The sequence below is a fragment of the Culex pipiens genome, chromosome 1 (assembly GCF_016801865.2).
Source record: "Culex pipiens pallens isolate TS chromosome 1, TS_CPP_V2, whole genome shotgun sequence".
Lineage (NCBI taxonomy): Eukaryota > Metazoa > Arthropoda > Insecta > Diptera > Culicidae > Culex > Culex pipiens.
In genome coordinates, this window is record NC_068937.1 from 99,261,782 (window position 1) to 99,285,026 (window position 23,245).

The following is a 23,245-nucleotide window of genomic DNA, read 5'->3' on the forward strand; positions in this document are numbered from 1 at the left end:
CCTTTTCTCGCAGGAGAACTCATCACTTCCCTTAACCCAGAAGACTTCCGCCCATCTGTCGACCCGTTTTCGTTTTTTATTTTTTGCTCCCCGGATGTCTAAGGCCGAAGATTCCCCTTCGACCTCCCAGCACTTTACAACCAATTCGGGCCAGTCAATTTGGAAGTGGCGGGGGGAGAAAAACGAGGAAAAAATTTGCGCAACGTGTCGGGAATTTCCAATTAAATTTTTATGGTTTACCTTTCAGGGTTGCCCCCACACGAACTGGTTTTGAGACTGGCAAGGCATTTGAAAAGGGCGTTACATTGGAATTAAAAAAAAAATATTTGAAACAAGTTTTTTTTGTTCAAATTGATCATTTTTTGCTTTGCTTTTTTAATTTAAAAATCTTTTCCAAAAAGTGAACGCCAAAGTCAGTGATTTTTAAAAGGGAGAAAAGAGGAGGAAATCAGCTTAATAAAGAGAAATGTTTTCCTGCGAAATCGAGCACTTCCGGGAAGTTTAGTTTGATTGGAGGTGGAAAAAAAGAACTGCCAGCCAGTTTCTTCAACGGCCAACCAGCACCAGAGTTGGGAGGGTAAAGAATCGTCGTGTATGGAATGGCAGGAAATATTTACCATCGAAATGGGCCGCAGCATGGTATGAAATCGAGTTTGAAATTGCACAGTTGAAAAATTTGAAAAAGTTACTTGATCTATAAATAAAAATTGTGTTTTTGCCAGCAATATAATTTTTTTGAATATTTTTATAACAAATAAAAAATCTCAAAGTTTTCGCAGAATTTGGGCAGAAATCATCTTCATCATCATCACCTCGTTACAAGTTTACCCTCACAGCTAAAAAAGTAGTAATCCAGCTGCGTGTAAAAGACCTGGGTGTAAAATAAATATTGCATCATTTTATACAATTTTATGTGATTTTACACCCTGAATTATGTGGCCCATCATAATGGGAATCGTACTTGACCAAAATGTCAAGCTCATATATGCGTTTATCCGTACAGCTTTTCATCGGTCTGATGGCCGAGTGGGCTAAGGCACCAGTCCTTACTGTTGGTGCTGGGTTTGAATCCCGTCGGTTGCAACTTTTTTTTTGTGTTTGCATAATATTAAGTGTTTATTTTGACGAAGGTGATGTGCATGCTTTTGCATGCGATTTTACCATCGGATTTTTTGCTGTGCTTGTTCGTCCTTTATTTTTTGTTGTTTCGAGGAAATTCTTTGCCATTCTTCTTTTGAAAGGAAGTAGGTATCCAAGAAACATGATTTGAATCTGAGAATTTGATTTGCCACCCCGGTTGGCGTTGTTGGTTATGAGTTTATTTGAGAAAGGTGATTTAAAGTAATTGTGTAAATATTTGCAGAAGATTTGAGAGAGATTCGGAGAAATTTTAGTTAATTATAATAAATTAAATTGAAATAAAACTCAATTGATTATGTAGCAGTAAATAAAGCTCAATTTATGTGGAATAAATAAAATTAATCGTAATAAGACGTAAATTTATGCATTTTTTAAAGTTATTTGACTCATTGTTTGTAACACAAAATCATCTAACACATAATGTCTATAGAATTTTAAGGAATTACCCGGGCAGACGGTAATAACCAAATTTAGCCATTTCAATAACAAAAACTGTTAAAATAACAGAAAGTGTTATGGAATCTTCTTAAAAAATCAATTTTTGCATAAGGGTTTAATAACAGTTTATGTTATCAAAACAAAATTTGTTATCGGTCTGACATTTTTTGTTATGGAAGAGTAACTCCAACTGTTATTGGGATGATCGGATTAGTTGTTAAAATAACAAAAAATAATAACAAAGATTTGTTCGAAGAATAACCAAAAATGTTGTTAGTCTGTTATTACAATAACAATCCAATAACAAAAAAAAAATCATAGCGACGAATAACAAAGCTTGTTATAAATAACATAAAATGTTATTGGCTTAGTATTTTCAAATATCAAAAATTTTTATTCGCAAGTTATTTACGTCTGCTTCCCGAGCAGACGGAAATAACTTGGGAAGGTCAGTTTTTGATATTGTGAGAAGATCGAAATATGTTATTGGGATGATCGGATTAGTCGTTAAAATAACAAAAATCAATAACAAAGATTTGTTCGAAGAATAACTTAAACTGTTATTATGTTGTTATTGCAATAACAAACCAATAACAAAGAAGGAATCATGAAGGAATAACAAGATTTGTTATTTTGTGCGGAGAGGAGGAGCAGCATAATAACAAAAAATGTTATTGAACTTGTATGTCTCCATAACAAAAAAAGTTATTGTTTTGGTTTATTTGTAATTTGCTAATAAACCTGCAGTTGCCATAACTCCTCTGTACTAGTCAGGGCTGCAGAGTCGGGTTCCTTCAAGCGACTTTGAATCCATACTTTGGAGACAACTCCGACTCTGAATGCAGGAAAATACGTCAACGCCGACTTCAGCTCTCCAAAAATACCCGACTTCACAGATTCCGACTTCAAGTGAAAGTGGCTGAAAATTAGCTGAATCCGATGCCGTCTCCGAGGTCTCACTCCAGCTCGAACTTCAACGTCAGCTCCAACTTCCTCGCTCTGTGAAAATAATAACAGTTTTTGTCATTCACATTACAAAAATTCTCAATAAATAAATCAATTCCCTAAGAGAATATAACAAACTTAAAAAAAAACAACTTTCAAAAGTTAATTTTATCAGATTAATTTAAGCGGACCCCATTTCATGGTCAAATAAATGACCACGATTAAATTGGTCAAAATTATTCCATCAGTAAAGTCCCTTAGGGGGTATATCAAATAATTAAAAAATCAACTTTCAAAATTTCAACTTTTTAGAATAATTTCAGCTCAAGGACCCCATTTCATGGCCAAAATAATGACCCCGACGAAAATGGTCAACATTATTCCATAGTTCTAGCCAATTTTAGCAAAGTCCTTTAGGGGGTATATCAAATAATTAAAAAAATCAACTTTCAATTTTCAACTTTTTAGAATAATTTTAGCTTAAGGACCCCATTTCATTGTCAAATTAATGACCCTGACGAAATTGGTCAAAATTATCCCATAGTATTAGCCATTTTAAACAAAGTCTCTTAGGGGGTTCAGGGGTGCCCAACCTTTTGGCCCTGCGGGCCAGATCTGATTTTTCTGAAGCAGTGGCGGGCCGGAACTAATATTTGATAAAAGTTGATAAAGTAAACAATTTTTTTTTCATTTTTTTTATGATAAGGTTCTTTTTAAGTAAATAAATAAAAGAAGTAGTGTTGCAAATAAGATTCATATATTTAATTTTAAGAACGAATAACAAAAATAACCTTCAAAAATGTGTTTTTTGACTTATTCTAATTTTTTTTGTTTAAAATTTTATAGTTACTGTTTTTGACGAAATACCTGGATATAATTTTGGTATGCAAAAAGAAATATTCAAATTTCAAAGTTCGTTGCAACTTTTTTAAGTTTGATTTCCTCAACACTACAATAGAAAAAAATCTATGAGACATGATAAAATTTATTCAAACGAAATTTTGATTCGAATATCCTTAAAAAAAAACTTTTTACGTTGTTGTGCTCCTTTATTCAAATATTTAAAAATTATTGTAAACACACACAAAATTTAAAACGTGTAAAAAATATATATTAAATCATTTTCAATTCGTTATTCTTTTAAATTCAAAGTTTATGAAAAAAAATATTTTTTGCTCCTAAATTTTTTGACACATTGTCTGAAACATTTTTGAATATTCTTAAAATATTTGCAGCGATCTTTTTTCAGTATGAATAATTTGGTTTGTTAAGCTTTAAAAAAACACTTTATCACTGAAAAGTTGTTCTGGAAAAATACATTAGTTTTTGCTTACCTATTTATAAAAAAAATAGAAAAAAAAACTTTTTTTTTAGTAAAGACAGTTAAACATGAAAGAAATTTAAATTTTGTTTCTTTTTGTACATTTTTAGAAATCAATCCAAGCTTTTTCATAAATTTCACAATTTTACGAAATGCATAATTTTGTTTTTTTGCACCATTTTTCAGTTTAAAAATATCAATACAGAAATTATAAGAATTCAACTCTTAACATGAAGAATGTTGTTATAATATGTAAAAATTTGGTTTCAACTTTATTTTTTTCTATTCAGACAATCAATTTATTTATTTAATATTTCATGAACAGCCTTAAGGGCCGGTCATAGAACTATTTTGAAAAGCCGTCGCGGGCCGGATGAAATAGCTTCACGGGCCGGATCCGGCCCGCGGGCCGGACGTTGGGCATATATATCAAATGAATAAAAAAAAATCAACTCTCAAAATTTCAACGTTTTTCAATAATTTAAGCTTAAGGACCCCATTTCATGGTCAAATAAATGACCACGATTAAATTGGTCAAAATTATTCCATAGTTCTAGCCAATTTTAGTAAAGTCCCTCAGTGGGTATATTAAATGATTAAAAAAATCAACTTTCAAATTTTCAACTTTTTCGAATAATTTTAGCTTAAGGACCCCATTTCATGGCCAAAAAAATGACCCCGACGAAATTGGACAAAATTATATCAAAGATCTAAACAAATTTAACAAAAGAAAAAAAAATAACAGATTTTGTTATAGACACTTAAAAACTTTTCCATTTGTGCGATTAATGGTAATTTTATTTCTAAGTCAGAATACCAAACGAATAACAAATCTTGTTATTAGGAGAGTTTTTGAAATGTATAACATTTCCTCTTATTAGCGTGTTATTAAACATTTTCAGTATAATATCACTTCAATACCAAATCTTGTTATTTTATCAGAAACTGTTATTATTTTTTCTTCTTGAAGTTGAAGTTCAGGATAAAATAAAAACATTTTTTGTTATTTTAACAGGATTTGTTATTGAAATATCATTAATTTTGTTATAACCGTCTGCCCGGGTTGGGTAAGAGGTGAACAAAAATGATTCACAAGGATTCTTTTGTCAAAAGCTACAATGGAAATGTTTCAAAAATAAATTTGCCACGTTGGTCTGCAATTAGTGCATGAGTGAGTAACAGACAGAGTGTGTGAATGAGTGAGTAGGTGAGTGAGTGAGTGATTAGGTGGCTGGATGAGTTAGTGAGTTTGTGTGAGAAAGTGAGTGTGAGAAAGTGAGTGAATTAGTGAGTAAATGAGCGAGTTAGTGAGCGTGTTAATGATTGAGTGTTTGAGTGAGTGAGTTTCATAATGATTGTGTGAGTGAGTGAATTAGTGATTAAGCTAGCGAGTGAATAAGTAAAATTTTTTGAGAATGGTTGAGTGAGTGAGTGAGTAAGTAATTTTTCTAAAGAATGTAGTATCACATTATTCATATACTATACTATACTATAAATGGACCTATACAGATCTTTACTAAATTTTACTCATCAGAATCCACTGCTACCCTTAAAAAGCAAAACAATCTACTTCAACGACCCCCGGGTCTTTTGTGGTCTCTGTTGCAAGTTTCTGCTCATTTCTAGGCGTCCGAAGGTTATGTGTGGTGAGTCACCAAAAACCTCTTTTACGCAAATGGACCGACGTTTTACTTCTCCATCCGATAGAAGGCCAGGAGGATAAGGCGGGAATCGAACCCGCGCCCCATAGCAACTTAGGGATCGGCAGCCGAAGCCGCTTACCACCGCACCACTGCTACCCTCACCAACCTCCACCTAAGTTCAATTTAATCTGCCGGTTCAGAAGTGCAGCATTCTGCTCATGAAATACCTCCGATTACAAGTTCATAAAGGTGAATGAGCGTGAAGCTTTACTGCCCCCCTCCATCGACAAACTTTTATCACCCAATTGAACATTATAATAACTCGATATGACTAACTTTATTATCATCCTACCATCTCGCCACCAGCCAAACACCCGCCCGCACTCACTTTCTTGAATGGGTGCGTCCTCTAGTGTTGGCATAGATGAAATTCCTGGCATGTCTTCACGCGCTTATCTCAGACTCGGTTTCCTCCAACCTTTGGCCCTTGCCTTCCTCTCCGTGCACAGCAGGAGATTCCACAAGAAGACGCTTGAGTCGGCTAGGAATCACGGTGCTTTAGCGAACTTAATTTTTGATTGAAAATATGCAACGAATTCTATGCAAATTAGGTTAAGTTTTCTTAAAATTTGTTCTGCTAAAAAAAGTGTAGATCTTTAATTTAAAATTCTTTATTGATTTCAAATATGTAAATACCTATGGTAGGTTTTTTAAAACAATTTCATAAGATTAATTAAAACATTTTATGAAAAAATCATCCCTTCTGTGGAACGAGCAACAAAAGGTCAATAGAATAAAATGTTTACAAACAGAAGGTTAAAAGGACAAAATGTTGAACGTGGACAAAAAGTCGAATGGGCAATACGTCGAAAAGACAAAAGAATGTGGTTCAAATTTCATATTCAGACGCCGTCTTGCTAACTTGTCGTTCTTCGGAATGCTGAGTACGCCATCGTATAGAGCGTCAAAATCGCCCAAAATTATCCCCTTGTTGTTTATTTTATTAACGTGACTTTAACCTAGAGAGGTCATTCGTCACTTCCTAATATAAGAGTTTAGGGCAAATTGAAGAGGGATCGATGCACTTGCTGTGTGAGTTTGCAGGGAATGACCCATATTTCTGTGAGTTTTGTTTTTTCATTCTTTCGAAAAGACCTAGTTTCAGGACTAAAAACGACCTTTTGACTAACATTTCAAAAGGGCGTACAGACATCAAGGGTGACAGTCATATGTACTTCAAAATCCCGCATTTTTTTTAAGAGATCAGAAAATTCTACAAATTAGTCGTTCTCTAAGACTTCGCATTTTTATTTCGCGATTTTTAATTTTTTTTATTTTTGGTTTGGATAAAACCAAGGTTTTCAATCGATAAATTTATCGTCGATAGTATTATCGTCAAACGATAACGATAATGGTTATCGTTATCGTCATTTTGATAATTCTATCGGTGATAATCTTATCGCCGATAATGGAAGATAACTAAAATCGACTTAGTTTATCCATATCAAGTTAAATTTTCAATGCTAAGAATACATTTTTTTAAATGTGGTGTTTTTATAGTTTTGCCTTCCTCACCTCAATGAGGAAAGGCTATAAAATCACTCGAAAAATGAACTTCTTTTTTCGACCTCGTAGACCCACCTTCTGAAGATCTGAAGATCTGACAACCCTATCAAAAGTTATAACCCCTTAAGTGTTATTCATACAATTTTTAGAGGCCTGATCTCAAATATTTTGATGAAAACGTTGTCCGGATCTACTATGCGACCTGTCGTTGGATGGGTAATCAAGAGATCTTTCCAAAGAGTCCAAAAGAATGAAAATCTGAGAACCCTATCAAAAGTTATAATTACTTTAGTGTTTTTAATTCATTTTTTCTTGGCCGGATCTTAGGTATTTTGACAAAATAAGTGTTGTTTATACACTTTTTAGAGGCTGTGAAGTGTATCCACTCTATAAATGTTAGGAAGGCACCAACCACCTGAAGGTGGATTAAGTAAGGTTTTATTTTGAAAAATACTTAAATTTTCACAAACTACCATATTTTTATAAAATACCAAAATTTTAAAAAAAATTAATAGCGAAGTTTTGTATGCATGCACTTCATTAGAGTTTATTTTATAAAACTTAGATTTTCATAGAGATCCGTATTTTCGAAAATACTCTGAATTTAAAAATTTGCAATATGGATACCAAACGAAGCAAAATTGTATGCTTTTTCATATCACAAAAAAAAATTTAAGACCACAAAGTTTCACAAAATACCGCTTTTTCGAAAATACTGAAATTTTCATAAATTGCAATATGGGTATCAAATGAAGCAAAATTATGTATGCTTTTCCATTTTTTTATAGTTTTGTAGAAAACTATTGAAATTCTCACAAAATACCATATTCTTAGAGATACCCATATTAAAAAATTATGAAAATTTCAATACTTTCGAAAAAATACGGTTTTTTGTGAACATTTTCAAAAAATATATTCTTGGCGAAAGCATTGCAAATTTAACATGATATGGTTGAATTCAGTCGATTTTAGACAGATTTCAAAAACTTAGTTATCGTTCATTATCGGCGATAATATTATCGCCGATAAACTTCCCGAAAAAAGAACACGAAAAACAAAATCTATTTTCAAATGTATCTTTTTATGACTAAAATCTAATTCCCAAACTAAGTTTTTATACATTCGATTTTTTAATATGTTTTAGGGGACGAAAAAATACATCTTCTGAGCCAAAGTGCTTTTTGAAAATATCGAAAATCTGGACGAACAAATTTTTAAAAATGAGTTTTAAAGATAAATCAAAATTGCAATAGAAATAGTAGTTTATGCAACAAGTTGCAAAAAGAGGATTTTTTCAGCACGAGTCGTACATTTATCCAACGAGGTTCACCGAGTTGGATAAATACGAAGAGTGCTGAAAAAATCAAGTTTTGCAACGAGTTCCATACAACATTTTTTGCAATTCCGAAAAACACCCATTGAGTGAAATTTTAAGTCAAATTTTCATGTATTTTGTCAATAAATCGTTTAAATCAAAAAAAAATGTTGAAAAGTGTTACTTTTCGAAACAAGTGCTGAAAAGTTGAACTTTTCAGCACCCATTTCAGTGCTGAAAAGTAGAACTTTTCAGCATTTATTTTGAAAAGTGTTGCTATTGGATTCTGTTATTTTTGGTACAGAAAAGTAGGCTATTTCGTCGTTCAAGAATGACAGGAAAAGTAAGTGTAGTTTCACGACGGAATTGCAAAAAGTACATTTTTGCAATTCCACTGTGAAACTGTCAACTTTTCCTGTCCTTCTGGAGAAACGAAACGGCCTACTTTTCCCTACCAAAAATAACAGAATGGAAAATTAATACCTTTCAATCACTGAAATGGGTGCTGAAAAGTTGAACTTTTCTACACTAGTATCGAAAAGTAACATTTTTCATTATTTTTTTTTGTTTTGACTCGGTAAATCTCGTTGGATAAATCGTGCTGAAAAAACCTTCTTTTTGCAACTTGTTGCATAAACTACTATTTTTAATAAAATGTACCTTTATCAAGTTATAGCTTCTTTTATGTATATATTTTCGATTTTTGTACTTCTTGAAAAAAGCACCCCCGAAAGAAATATTTTTGAAAGGCTGTGAAAATTTCTTGCGATTTTTTCTCTGGAACATGAAAATCGGGCAGTTAGTTTCTGAGATACAGCCTCACAAAGAATTTGAATCGATGAAAATGTTTTTTTGCCCAAGTGTCACCTTATTAGCCTGTCATTTTACTTTTTTCAAAAGATAATCTATATTTTAAAACTTTGAAATCATTTTTATTAAAAAGATCAGTCTAAATTTTTTTTAAAAAATATAACTGTCTATACCTTCCTATGCTCAACAAATGCGGCTTTTTGTCCTTTATAAAATATTAAAAAATAAAGTTTTGGAAAATTGATTTAAGGTAAAAAAAAAGTTAATTAAGAAATTAAAAAAACGGCATTATGCTTAGCGAGCAAAAAACATATTTTAGACCAGTTTTGAAGACGCCGATCTTTTTACGTACCGCCCGTGTGAATCAATCGGACCGGGCACTGACTCACAATCCAGAGGTTGCTGGTTCGAATCCTGCGGCGGGCGCTCTGAAAATTCTAAGTGTATGGGTATCCGGCGCCGTCGCTCCGTGCCGTACTCAAACACTTAGGAGCCCAGGGCGGCGAAGTCCTGGTCGTTAAAAGGAAGACACTAGTGGTTGGTACTAGCAATGGTGGCCGACAGCTATAGGGTCAACTTCGTTTTCGATCTTTTTAAAGAGCCAGTTGCACTTTTTAGAGCAACTGAATATGATTTTTTTTTAATGTAGAAAACTTGAAAATTATTTTTTCTTCAAAAAAAAAATTTTCCTTTCGCATCTCACACAAAAAAGACTTGTTTTCTGCAAAGTGGAGACTTAGCAATCGTTCCCAAACTTTGGAAAGTTGGTAAATACCCCAAATGGACCCGGAAAATTAAAAAAAAAATACATTTCAAAAGATCTTTAAATCTGCGAACAACTCCACCGTGCATTTATTACATTGAAAAGAAGGAGCTTCTTCTCCGTTTAAGATGGTCAACTTGGCTTGTTTCAGCATCTCAGTAGCCAAATGGCTCAATCACGCTGCTCTCCTCGTCGTCGTTCAAGTCCATCCTGTGTGGTGGTTCTCTGTTCAGTATTTAGCGGTGAGCTTGGTCTAATTCCGATGCGATGATGGCAAATTTTATGCTCAAGAAAACCAGCCAGCCAAAAGACACTCTGCCTGTCTGTGCATTGAGCGTACCGAGGAACGAAGACTTTCTTCTTGGAAAGTGTGTGAAAAATAAATTTCGAAAATTCCAAACATTCCCCAACACGTTCCAACGTTATCCGAAGAGTGTCGGAGAGAGCGGGAAAGTTCAGCACTGAAAAGGTGAAACCTCGTCTTCAAAGCGGAGGTGGTGGCTCCTTTATCTTTATGAGTTTTGATGTGGTAGATTTTCCGACGACCGTCCTGTCCTGATAAAAGGGAAAAACATTCTTCGAGAGGTGACAAAACTAAGATCCTCTGATGAGAATGAGACGATGAGGTTTGGCTTAAGGGCGAACGAGGCACTTCTACTAGTGGGTTCCGGATGGCTACAGTGACAACGATGCGAACCTCTTGGTTGGGGTCTTGTTGGTTAGTCTTGTGACGGTTTGTGAGGGGAAAATTTGTTGGGATTTTTAAGGGGATCATGGATCTTTTGCGGCAATGTTTAGGGTTTCGAAATATTCAATTATTATATAAAATGGGAGCTTTGTTTTGTTAAATATGGTCGCGTGAGTAACTTTGGGAATTTTGTAATTTCTTTAAACCTGGATAGTTTTAACATTTTCGCAATTCCTCTTTTCTTTAAGTTTATTTTCACACAAACAAAATGAATTGCTCAAATAGACCTTATTCGAAAAATGTAATTTTTGGGTATGTTTAAGATGACATAAAATGACAGTTTTTCAATATGGCACAAGATGGTCAAAATTTAATGGCAGTTTTTTTCGTGGAAAATTGACCGGCTCCGTGGCTTAATGGTTACGGCTTCTGCCCCAGAAGCAGAAGGATCAGGGATCAAATCCCGGTCGGTACATTTGAAATTTGGAATCAGGAATTTGAACTTTGAATATGAACAAAAAAAAACGAAAAATAATCAGGTGGGATTCGAACTCACACTTTTGGACTGGTGGTCTGGGACGCTAAGCAGTCGGCCATCAGAAGTTTGACACTCTAGCAGTGAATTGATCCGTAGTGTTGAAACATGTTATCTTCTCATATTAAATACGCGCTGATCCATGATTTGCCTGAGGGGATTGGAAGTCTAAATATAGATCGAGTTTCCTTCAGATGCTTGCTTCTATGTTTAGGCGGGGCCGAACAATGCCCAGCGACCTCGGAATTGGACCGCAAGGAGCTCTGTCATTCTGAAATGGGTCGTTGGAAGCAGCGCGAGGGCTATCACCACCTAATACCCGGGACTGAGATAAGTTGTATCAGCATTCGGCATATTCACAGTCTGATACAAATTATACTTTCCCATAATTTCGCTACCGGTTAGCGGGTATTGGATTGGACACACACACACACACAGTGTTTTCCGTGGAAAATTGACTTTTTCATTTCTAATTATTGACTTATTTTCAAGTCACTTGAAAATTCAACGCGGAACTAGAGAAAACCACACTTTTTTGCGTAAGTTTGTTTTGGAGTCCAGTCTTCAATAACTTTGAAGTAAATTTAAAGGAAACTTTCTGAACTCCTAAAAAAAATCACTGATGGTCAAGCTCGGTAATAACACCCAAGTAACATTTTTTCCAGGAGTTCTACAAGAGCTCTTCAAGATAGCTACAGCATAGCAGTTTGGACCGCGGTAGGATAAAACTCTCTTCAAGTACTCTTACAAACTCCTGAAGAAGTTTTGGAGAGCATTTTATCCTACCGCGGTCCAAACTGCTATGCTGTAGCTATCTTGAAGAGCTCTTGTAGAACTCCTGGGAAAAAATGTTACTTGGGCATTTACTTGTAAAAAAAAGTCACGATAATTGTTTTTTTTAACCCTCTACTGCCCAAATGTTTTTTTTTAATATTTTTATTTTTCTCGTGTTTAGGAAGTAATTTTGAGCAACTTTTGTTTTACGAAAAACTTTACTTCTCTTGTTTTATGTTTTTCTTGTTTTATTTTTTGTATTTTAATTTGCATTTATCTTGTTTAGTTTATGTTTGTTTTTGGTAGTATTTGGCCTATTCTACCACCTAATATAAGGCCGATGCAAATATTTTTCAAAGTTTTTGTCCCTCGGCATTAAAAAAATAATGAAATAACATAGTTTCAACACTTGCATGGAAAAAGTGATTTAAAACGCATTTTACACTAGTTCAGTTGATTTACAGTCATTAGTTTCCAAAAAATGTAAGATTTGACGAAAACAAAAATTTTAGCGGAAAAAACAACTTTTTGCGATGATAAACATCAAAAATTCTGAAGATTATATTTTTTTGCCCCCTGATTTAAACTTTAAATAAACTTTAAATAAAATTTGTACCAGCCTAATTACATTTTGCCTAACTAACAGGGTGCCCAGAAAAAATGACCCACTGCTCCAGAAGCTGAAAACGATTTTCTGGGTTATTTTAAGCATCTGTGTTAATTTTGAGCGAAATTGGATGAGAATAACCCATCGATACCCGAGCCTAAATTTGGCGAAAATTTTTTTTTTTCATACGAAAATGACTTTTATAAATCGCTAATAACTTTTCAGGATCGAGTTTAACAACTTTGGTGTGTTTTACAAAGTTGTAGAGCATTATATTTTCAATAAGAATCTCACTTTTGAGAATATTTGGATGGAAGTAGCGCACCGTGCAGGCCAACCCGTAAGAATCATGGGTTTTCCATACGTTTTTTCGATTTTTTCCATACAAACTTCACCTCCGAGTATGAATGGGTTAATGATGACCGAATTTGCTCATATTTGGCCCAGAGTCCTAAAATAGGTCAAGGAACAATATTCAGCTTGTGGAGCGAGGTTTTGAAAAAAAGTTCCATATTCTGGGCACCCTACTAACTTATCTTTCCAATGCTTTTTAAAGATCAAAAATTGGTTTAAAATGGATTTTTGGCGATTTTTTAGATCGTAGCCCGTCTAGAGGCGGGGTTAGTTTGTAGAGGGTTAATATAACTTAAAACACGGAGCACGATATCTACATTTATGTTCGCTACTTTTCGATTGCAAATTAGTTTCTTCAGCTAAAAATAAATTCAAAATAATCTTTTTTGCAGTTCCGCTATGAAACGGTCAACCTTTCCTGTCCCTCGGGAGAAACGAAACAACCTGCTTTTTCCTATCAAAATAACATTTAAGCATTGTTATTTGTAGTACATTTCAGCATAGTTTTGAATTGTATCATCTTGAGGAAAAGCATGTATTTTTATCGGACCTTGATGTTGGAATAAATTGGAGCTTTGTCGTTCGATAACAATTTCTTAAAGTATTTTTTGAGTGATATCAAGAGGAAAACAGTTTGATAGGAAAAACTAACTTAATCCACCTATTTGGTTGATGCTTTCCTCACTTTTTACCAACAATGGGTAATATAGTGGTTTGGACACTTATTTCAGCTATTTTTTTTAGATCCAGAAAAATAAGTACACAGATATAACTTAAATGGTCATAACTCGAGACAGGGTTGCCAGATTATCAATGTTGTGGACTCGTTCAAAAGGGTTTTCGATTACCTAACCAACGATGGGTCGGATGGTGGATCCGGACATCGTTTGCATACATTTAATCGAGATCCGGTTTCAAAAATGTATATAAATATCACTTAAGTGGTCATAACTCGAGACAGGGTTGCCAGATCTTCAATGTTGTGGACTCGATGGAAAGGTCTCTCGATTACCTTACCAACGATGGGTCGGATGGTAAATCCGAAATATATGTGAAAACACATTTTTATACATAACTTTTGAACTAGTTATCGAAACTTCAAACAATTCAATAGCGATGTATGGGACCCTATACCAAGTCAATTGTAACTAGTTTGGTCAAAATCGGTTCAGCCAGTGCTGAGAAATCTTAGTGAGAATTTTGGTCACATACATACATACACACATACACACACACATACACACACAGACATTTGTTCAGTTTTCGATTCTGTCGATATGTGCACATGAAGGTGGGTCTTCGAGCTTTTAATTAAAAGTTCATTTTTAAAGCAGGATTATAGCCTTACCTCAGTTAGGAAGGCAAAATCAAGCAAGATTTCAAAAAAGTTGTTGGAATCGCGAGAGATTTGAAAATGAAAAAAATGGCTATTTCGCACAATATTTTTGGAAGTTTACAGGAAAATGTATTTTAAATTGTTTTCAATTGATTGCACAACTATTTCTGTTGAATTAAAATGCAAGTTACATAGAATTTTACCACAAATCAAATGAAAAATTATAAATATAAATGAGATTCAATTACATTGAATTTCAACACTGCATTATCTTTAGTGAAATCTCATGTTCTTTTTGATATTTTTTTTAAATTTTAAGCCTTACAATTCAATTAGTTTTTATTAGTAAATAATCAATTCACAATTTCGTAATTCTTATAACCTAATAGAGTTTTGGAGTACCTTTCAACTATGATTTGTACTATAGTTCATTTTGATGTAATTGGATATTCTAACAATGGATTTGGCAAGAGAAGGAAAAATTTAAAAAAAAAACCTTCTAGATTTACTAAGGAAAAGGATAGCAATAGAAAAGCTTAAAACTAGTTTTAAGCCTTACATTTTAAAAGAGCTCAACAAACTTTTAAAGATTTTTAATGAGTATAGCAGAAAATTTTACAGCGGTTTAATTTTCAACATTAAAATCGAACCAATAGTTTCTGTGAAATCATCATCAGTTGACAAAAATGGGCTGAGAAAAATCGCAATTTTCAACAACAAGCAGTAGGAAGTTTTCTCAGCTTTTCAAACATATATTTCGCAATGTTTCTCTTCTTTCAAAAAATACTTCAAAATTGTATAGTATTGAACATTCCTCGCAAATTATAACCTTAAAATGCGAAAAACCTGAAAACGTCACAATATGTTTCAAAAACATCAAGGTCTTTTGTCTTCCTCACTGCGGTAAGGCTATAATCCTGCTCTTAAAATGAACTATTTTGTAAAAGCTCAAAGACCCACCTTCATGTATATCTATTTTTATTTTTTTTTATTTTCTGATATGTTTTAGAGGACATAAAATGCCAACTTTTCAGAAATTTCAAGGTAATGCAAAAAATCTTTGACCGAGTTATGAATTTTTTAATCAATACCAATTTTCTCAAAAAAAAAAATTTTTTTGGTCGCCAAAATTTTTCAATTTCATTTTTCGATGCAAAATCGAATTTGCAATCAAAAAGAACTGTAGTGAAATTTTGATAAAGTGCACCGTTTTCAAGTTATAGCCATTTTAAGGTAACTTTTTTCAAAATAGTCGCAGTTATTATTTTTTTTTTAATTAGTGCCCATGTTTGCCCACTTTTGTAAACAATACTTTTGAAAAGCTGAGAAAATTCTCTATATTTTTTTGAAACTTGTTCACGGTGTATTTTTTCGAGACCACAAAGATAAAAAAAATCGGTATGTCTGATATTTGGCACCGTGAAAGAAGGGCTCTTTCCCGACATTTTGCGGGGAATACTGATATATTTCGTCGGGGGGTCTAAAGCAACTTTTTTTTGAAGATAATTTTTGGTTTCATAGGATATTTGTTCGAAAAAGTCACAGAAAATCCGTGCATTCATGTTGATATCACTCAAATTTCTTTTGAAAATGCCTTGGGGACTCTAACCAACCATATTTGACTAATATTTGACCTCCAATAAATAAAATTCAAACCAGATTTACAAGATATCTAGCTTAGAGTCCCCAAGGCATATTCATAAGAAATTTGAGTGATATCAACATGAATGCACTGATTTTCTGTGACTTTTTTGAACAAATATCCTATGAAATCCAAAAAGTAATCCTCAAAAAAAGTTGCTTTAGACCCCCGGACGAAATATTTCGGTATACCCCGCAAAATGTCGGGAAAGAGCCCTTCTTTCACGGTGCCAAATATCAGACATACCGAATTTTTTATCATTAGTTTGTTCTAAAAAGCACACCGTGTGTTGATTCGACCCTTAGTTGCTGAGATATTGCCATGCAAAGGTTTAAAAACAGGAAAATTGATGTTTTCTATGTCTCACCCAAACAACAGATAACAGATTTTTGAATTTTCACATATCATTTTTGTATGGACAGCTGCAAACTTTGTATGGAAAATTATATGAACGAACTTATGATGCAAAATGGCTTCTTTGGGCATGCCGAAGGCACCAAAAAAGTTTCAGCCGGTTAAAAAAAAAATACAAAATGACAATGAATGACCGAAATCTCAGAGAATTGCTCACTTGTGGTTTGGTTGAGAGTTTTAGCAGAATGCATTACTATAAATACAAACAACTCGTCTCTTTGTATTCATAGATTTGATACTTACTAATGAAAACTGAGGTTATAAAATTTCCTCTTCTCCCCTCAACTGCGAAAAGGCCAACGCAGGTTAGCCTTGTTTCATCAGTGAGGCTCGCCACCCTCACTTCTACACTCACCATCATCCAATCCCTGGTATTTTATTAACGCTTCTCGAGGGGGTCGGTAGAAAGTCTTAGGGCACTCACTTCTTCCCCCACACACGTCCAAGTACATCGTCGTCTTCATCATAATCCATGCACACACCCTTGGCTTAGCTTGAAGACCATATCTTCAACCTTTATACGTAAACTACCCTCAAGTCGCATTTTTGCTTCACAGGAAAGTGCTCTCTACGACACCTTCCACAGCAACTTGAAAGCGACTCCAACCTTAACACATAAGGTGTTTATGATGGTGCTCCCTATCCCTCACTCCCACCTTCGATCTCCCAGAACGATGCTCTCTTTTGCAGTTTTTATGGCGGTAATTAGAACAAGAGCCCGGTTTTGTATATGAATTTAAAATGAAGCACACGTGGGTGTGGAGTTCTGTGCGTGGCCCGGCAACACTGCCAATGAACCACCCCTTCAGAAAGGGGTGTGGGGGGGGGGGGGGAGGTTTGACGACGATGACACTACGGCAGAGCAGAGAGTTCTTAAAGGATAACGCACTGCAAAAGTTTTCTTCAAAGAGGTTCTGCAGGAGCACGTGAGCTGAATTATTGGATTAAGGGTTGAGTGATATGCTGGAGCTTACGATGAATATTTTCTGATTGTATAATTATGCTCGAGTGATGACTCAACATTTTTAACGAACAAATATCCATAAAATCTCGTTGATAAAGAAAAAACAGTCTACGATTCTAATTAAGTTTAATCTTCATGTTCCGCCAAACAATTGTTTGCTGAACCAATTGTGACTAGCCTTGCCTAGTAGACGGGCTCAGGCTTAAAATGCTATCAAAACCATCTGCTGCCACTACCCACTGGTGCGATCACCCCCCGACCCCCTTCCCCCAAAATTCCAACATTTTGCGGGTGTAAACTTCATTATCTCCTGCAATGAGCTCATTATAACGATTATTACCGCAGCAAAAGGGTTTGTTTTTTCGTCCACCCCCCACCCAGGATGATTCGGATGAAGTGAGGTGGGACCTCATTAAACTCAAGTTGACCGAAAAAAGGAGTAATTTTATGCTTGAAGGCAACTATAATCGGCTTACAATGTGGTTTGATTTTGGTTTTTTTTTTCTCGTCATTCGATCGGAAATTTAATAAGCAATTTCGTATCGAAATCTCAATATGAACCAAAGTAGTATTCTAAATTGTTTTCAATAAAACTTTTTCTTACTCTTGTTTGTGCATTTAATTAACAGTAATAATTGCTCTAAACCGAATTAAGACGTTACACACAGCTGAAATGAACACAAAAACTCTGTTAGGTTCATAATATGTACAAATTGTAATTTGATTATTCACAAATAAAACCGAATTGAATTGAATTGAAATTGTTTTCAAAATTTTAGCTATCATGTTTCGTAATGAAATAATAAAATGAACTTTAGTTCTGATTTGAAAAGGGCATGAGAGTAGTCCGGATCAATCATGTGACCCATTATTGAATGCGTAATCAAAAGACCCTTCTAACGCGTCCCATATCGATAGTTATGAGTTTATGAAGTTATGTTTAGAGAACATTTATAGGTTGGAAATTTTTGGAAATATATAGTTGTGACTTGTGAGGAAGGTATCAACCACCTAACGGTGTATTAAATAACTATGTCAAAAGAAGCCATTTTGCATCATTAGTTATTTTCCATATTTTTCAAGTAAAATTTCAAGAAATAAGTTAAGATGCAAATTCAAATTCGCAATCGAAAATTGCTTCACACATATTTTGTATCTTTTAAAAAAACAGGCAATTTTATAATAATTCCAGGCTAGCAATATTTTTGAAAAGCTTGGAAAATTTCTTTTTTTTTACTGCATCTAAAAGTCTAAAATTTGTGAAAAAATGTGCTTTTAGCAGTGTAAACCTAATAATCCCCTAATTTTTCAACTCGTGATATCTTGGAAACTATTAGTTTGATGTTCAATTTTAAAATTTCTGTTCTATCAAATGTTTAAAAAAGTCGAAAAATCAAATAAAAATCATCAGAATCCTTTTGATAGGGCTTATAACATTAAATTCAAACATCAAAATTATTTTTAAAGAAAAGACTAGAAATTTCACATAGGATTCATTTTTTGACATTGAAAATCGAACTAATAGTTTTCAAGACATCACTGAGAAAAACTATTTTTTTTCGCTAAATTTAAACTCTTAAGGCTATATCTCAGCAACTAGCAGTCCATTCAACAAATTCAGCAAAGAAAAGTGAATTTCCTTCAATTGTGTTTAAACTGTAATAAACTACACATTTTTCGAAAAAATCACCTGAAAATTATGCTCTTTGTCAAAACAATTTCAAAGTCATTTCTGATTGCAAATTTACATTGATTTTCTATCTTAAAAATGATTTATTTATTTTGTTTGACAATATTTTAGGTTTATTTCAAAAATCACACTTCGTAAAACAAAAAATAGCTCCGGTGCCACATTTGGCACCATTCTAAACTATAGCACAAAGGGTGTCTTTTTTAAACTCCTTTATTGGGAATTCAATTGTTAGTGATAACAAGTCAAATTTAAAAAAAATCGCGAGATTATTCTTGGTGAACCTATTTTTTTAGGTCGTTAGCATAACCAACAACTTTTCAGATTGCAAAATAAAGTGGAACATTGATTTTCCGAATAATGGTTGCAAGTAAAAAACATTGAGGGGTTTTTTTTTATTGTGCCATACAGCCAAACGCTGAAAAAAGTTGGGAATTTTTCCAATCGACGTGATCGTGCTATCTTGTCGCACGTCGTTTATTGACGTAGACGTAGACAATAACAAACACGTTTTGTTGGCTGACCATTCTGTGCATTGTCCCGAAGTTTGGTTGCACATGGTTGCCGGACTCCCGAGTTATTTTACGGTAGTCGGGAATGAACGTGTGTCAAACGCGTTCTGACTAAAACCTCTTTGGCTAGTTGTCGCACTTACAGTAATTTTTAGGGTGTGTCAAGATAACACTATAACACGAACTGAAAATATTTTTTCTCTGATGCGCTGCGTTATACTCATTGATTTGGGTTGCCTAAAATCAATGTTATCAAGTAAATTGTGCATTTATTTTGATTTCATAACATTATAGACACCATTCAAAGAAACTTCCACCAAGAAAAAATCAAATTGATGGCAAACTGAGGGCGTGAAGACAAAAAGACTGCCGCGCTGGCATTTTGTGAGAATGGCTCTTCGCTGAGCATGGTAGTGTGTGAGTGTCGTCGAGCGACGGAGTAGGCAAATATTTTCACGATGTATAGAGGAGAAAAGCAACTCGCGACAAAATTTTGAGGCTAGGAATTTTGACAGGTATGAGTTTCATAAAGTATTCGCCTCTTTTTCTCTTCCACAAAAAAATGGGGACAATGTAGCTGTCAAACTAGGCCAAAATGTTGAAGTCACTCACAAAATGAACTTTGAGTGATTTGAGTTCATTTCTGACGTCACGATTTTCTCCTCTATTTGTTCGCTGAGTGAACAGTTCGGGCCACTCACTGGCTGCTTGCGGAACTCATTCGCTCATGAATGCTAGCGGGTTGGAATAGGCGACGAATGGATAGGTGATGAGTGAGTGGTGTCTGTTCATTGAACCGAAAATCAGGACCCTTGTTTTTGACTGTTCCAAAGTAATAAATAGCTCAAATAAAAGTGAGCAAGCAACTTTCCATTGTTGATACATCTGAAAATGTTGAATTGATAGCGGAAAACGGCAAAAGTGATGAGAATTGGTCGATCGGCTTAGAGTGATTAAAATGGGTATAACGTCATGATTCGAATTCCCGGACGCTTCGAAACCCGGACACTTCAACTTGTTTTATCAATTATTTGGATATAAGTTCGCATTATGAATGTCAAAACTGTGTTATTTGATGAATTCTAACATCAACTTTCATTTAAAGTTTGTTTGAACGCTGTAGTTAATGCCAAAAAAATAAAATAAAATAAAATTATAAGTTTACCAAAAATGCGAAACATTTCAAGGCAAAGCAGAAATTTATGTTTTTGATTTCCTCAAATTCTAGCAAATTTTTATTTAAACTATCGATTGTTTTGATGTTAACAACTTATTTGAGACCTAAAGAATGCCATCCACTAACATTTCAGTCCAAATGTGTGCGATTCATAAGCGAAATCGAGTGTCCGGAATTCGAAGCAAAAGTGTCCGGATTTCGAATCACCTTTTAACAGTGTCCGGGATTCGAAGCACAACAAGTCATTTTAATTTTCAAATTCTGATGAAAAATTGTTAGAAAAGACATATTTTGCATGCATTCTCTAAAAACTGACTGTTTATACTAAATCCTGATGATATTTCTACATTTCCAACTCATTACATGATTTTTTGCCAGCTATAACAAAAATAATATGGTACTAAGTGTCCGGATTTCGAATCATGACGTTATTTCCCCTACTTTGACACCTTATACAAAATAGTAAAGAGATAACTAAACATTTTCATGAAATTTGAGAATGATCTCTTTGTTTCATTTCCGAACCAACTAAAAGCGTTTGGAGGTTATGTTTGCACTTTTTTTTTAAACCAGAGCCGGATGTATCAACCTGTCATCCCACGCAAGCCTTCTGGTCGGTGTCCGCGAGTATGTTGTGGACAAGAACAATGCCAACGCCTCCCTTACCGTCGCCAACTACGATGACCCTTCAACTGATGGCCGGTCAGCTTTTCCCCGTGTCCGTTCGTGCAACCCTCAGAGCCAGCGTGTTTGTGTTTTCATTAATTTTGGACAGCTCTCTTTATTTTCGGCGGCCTGGACTGAACCAAAAACAAAAAAGAAATCACTTCGCGGAAAATTATTTATGTCACCTGTGGAAAACCGCAACCAAATTTAATCGCGGCTTGCGGGACTGACAGTTCCAGGAGTCGCCGGATGCATCCCGGATGATGGGGTAAATTTATTGGCAACGCCACGACACGGGGAGGGCTTTGTGTGTCATGGCTTGCTGATAAATATTGTGACAAATTGTGCAACGTGGTAACAAAAGTGACAGAAAATGTGACGAGCATAAATTTATTAAAGATTCCTTTAGTTAGGCCATTGCCCTGGGGATCAAATTTGAAATACATTTGGAATTATGAAGATTGTTTTTCTACTAAAACCAAGGATTGGTTGTCATTCAATAGCAGCACTACTTAAAATGAGTGATGATGTTGCCCGCCAAAAGCAGCAAATTTTACATTATTCCTGCTTTTCCGATCTCCCAAAAGAGGTTCGATAACGATAATTATTATGCCTTTAATTTTCCGCTATAATGACGACAATAATGATGGCGATGCCCTACCACACCTCACTAACTACATGGTAGGTACGTGTGGGTGGTTGTGGGTGGCTGTGTGAATCTGATGGCAGCCCAATCAACGAGGTCCTGAATGGCGCCAACCACCGATAATTGTTCGTATATGGCTCTGAGGGGGTATTAAAAATTTGCTAGGTCCAAAAATGAGTTCTGGCTGTGATGCAATTTTCCTCTCACAGACACACAAAGTACACCGCTTATCAATTATCTCATCATCACCGTCAATCGATCCATCCGAAAAATGAATGAGCTTTTTTCGAGTTCAGGTTGTTGGCAGCAAATTTCGTTCAATATGATGAAGGCACAATTTGTTGCAAAATGGAATTAAATTTGTTAAAATTTGAACATAACTTTAATTTCATTCAACTAACTTTTACTCAACAGTACGACCATATGTTGCCTTTTTTGCTGGCCAACCCAAACCCCAAAACTCAATTCCAAGAAGAAACAAACAAAACCTTGAACAAGCAAAACAATTCCTTTTCTTAATTTTCTCCGAGCCCGAACTTCCCAACAGGGTGCGATGGTGTGGCATTAGTTGTTTGATTTATTTTCGCCCAACTTTCGAAAGAGAAAACTTTTTCCACTCCCCAACCCCATTTTCCCCATCTTCTTTTGTTGTGCTGATTGCTTTCCTGCTTTTCTTTAAAAAAAATCTTTTCTTCTCTTCTTTCTTTAGGTGTGATGCTGGACTACCTGACGGGCAGGTTCCCCACCTGGTTGCGCCACACCGTCCTCGGGGTCGCTCTGGCCGGGCTCGTGTACAGCTTTGCGCTGTTTTCCCCGCTGGCGTACGGCATGAACGGGCCGTTTTCCCACGAACCCAACTCGACCGTGGCCGGCCTCAAGTGGCTGGATTCGTGGGAGTTTTGAAGAGATTGTTGAACTGGAAGGACGAGCTTGATTGAATCTTGAGAGATTTGCATTAGATTTGAATGTTTAGTTTATTTGGACGTCGCAGAAGCTTGCCAGCGTTGTGGATGAAGAATTCGATTGTAGTCAGCAAAGTATCATTAGCAATGAATAATACTCAGATTTTAACAAAAATTAGTCTACAAGTCGATTTTTATTATTTATTAGTTTGAAAGAAAATCCCTTTACCAATTTTTGCAGGAAAGTCACATGAGCAAAAAAAACTTTGTTCACCCTTCTTGAATTACTGAAAAAATACTCTTTCTATACAATTTTCGATAACCGATTGAAATTAATACAAAAAAATTTAACTTAATCCACCTATGTGGTTGATGCCTTCCTCACTTTTTACCAACA

The 23,245-nt window shown here is 34.8% G+C and overlaps 1 protein-coding gene across 1 annotated transcript in view; it reads left to right on the forward strand.

Annotated features, from left to right (window-relative positions):
• LOC128092354 (protein O-mannosyl-transferase 2-like) overlaps positions 1 to 23,026 on the forward strand; it is a 40,400-nt gene extending 17,374 nt beyond the window's left edge. The window contains exon 4 of the mRNA XM_052706008.1: positions 22,656 to 23,026. Coding sequence (XP_052561968.1) covers positions 22,656 to 22,849 — 194 coding nt within the window. The 3' untranslated portion in view covers positions 22,850 to 23,026. The remainder of the gene's footprint in view (positions 1 to 22,655) is intronic.
• The last annotated feature ends 219 nt before the right edge of the window (positions 23,027 to 23,245 follow it).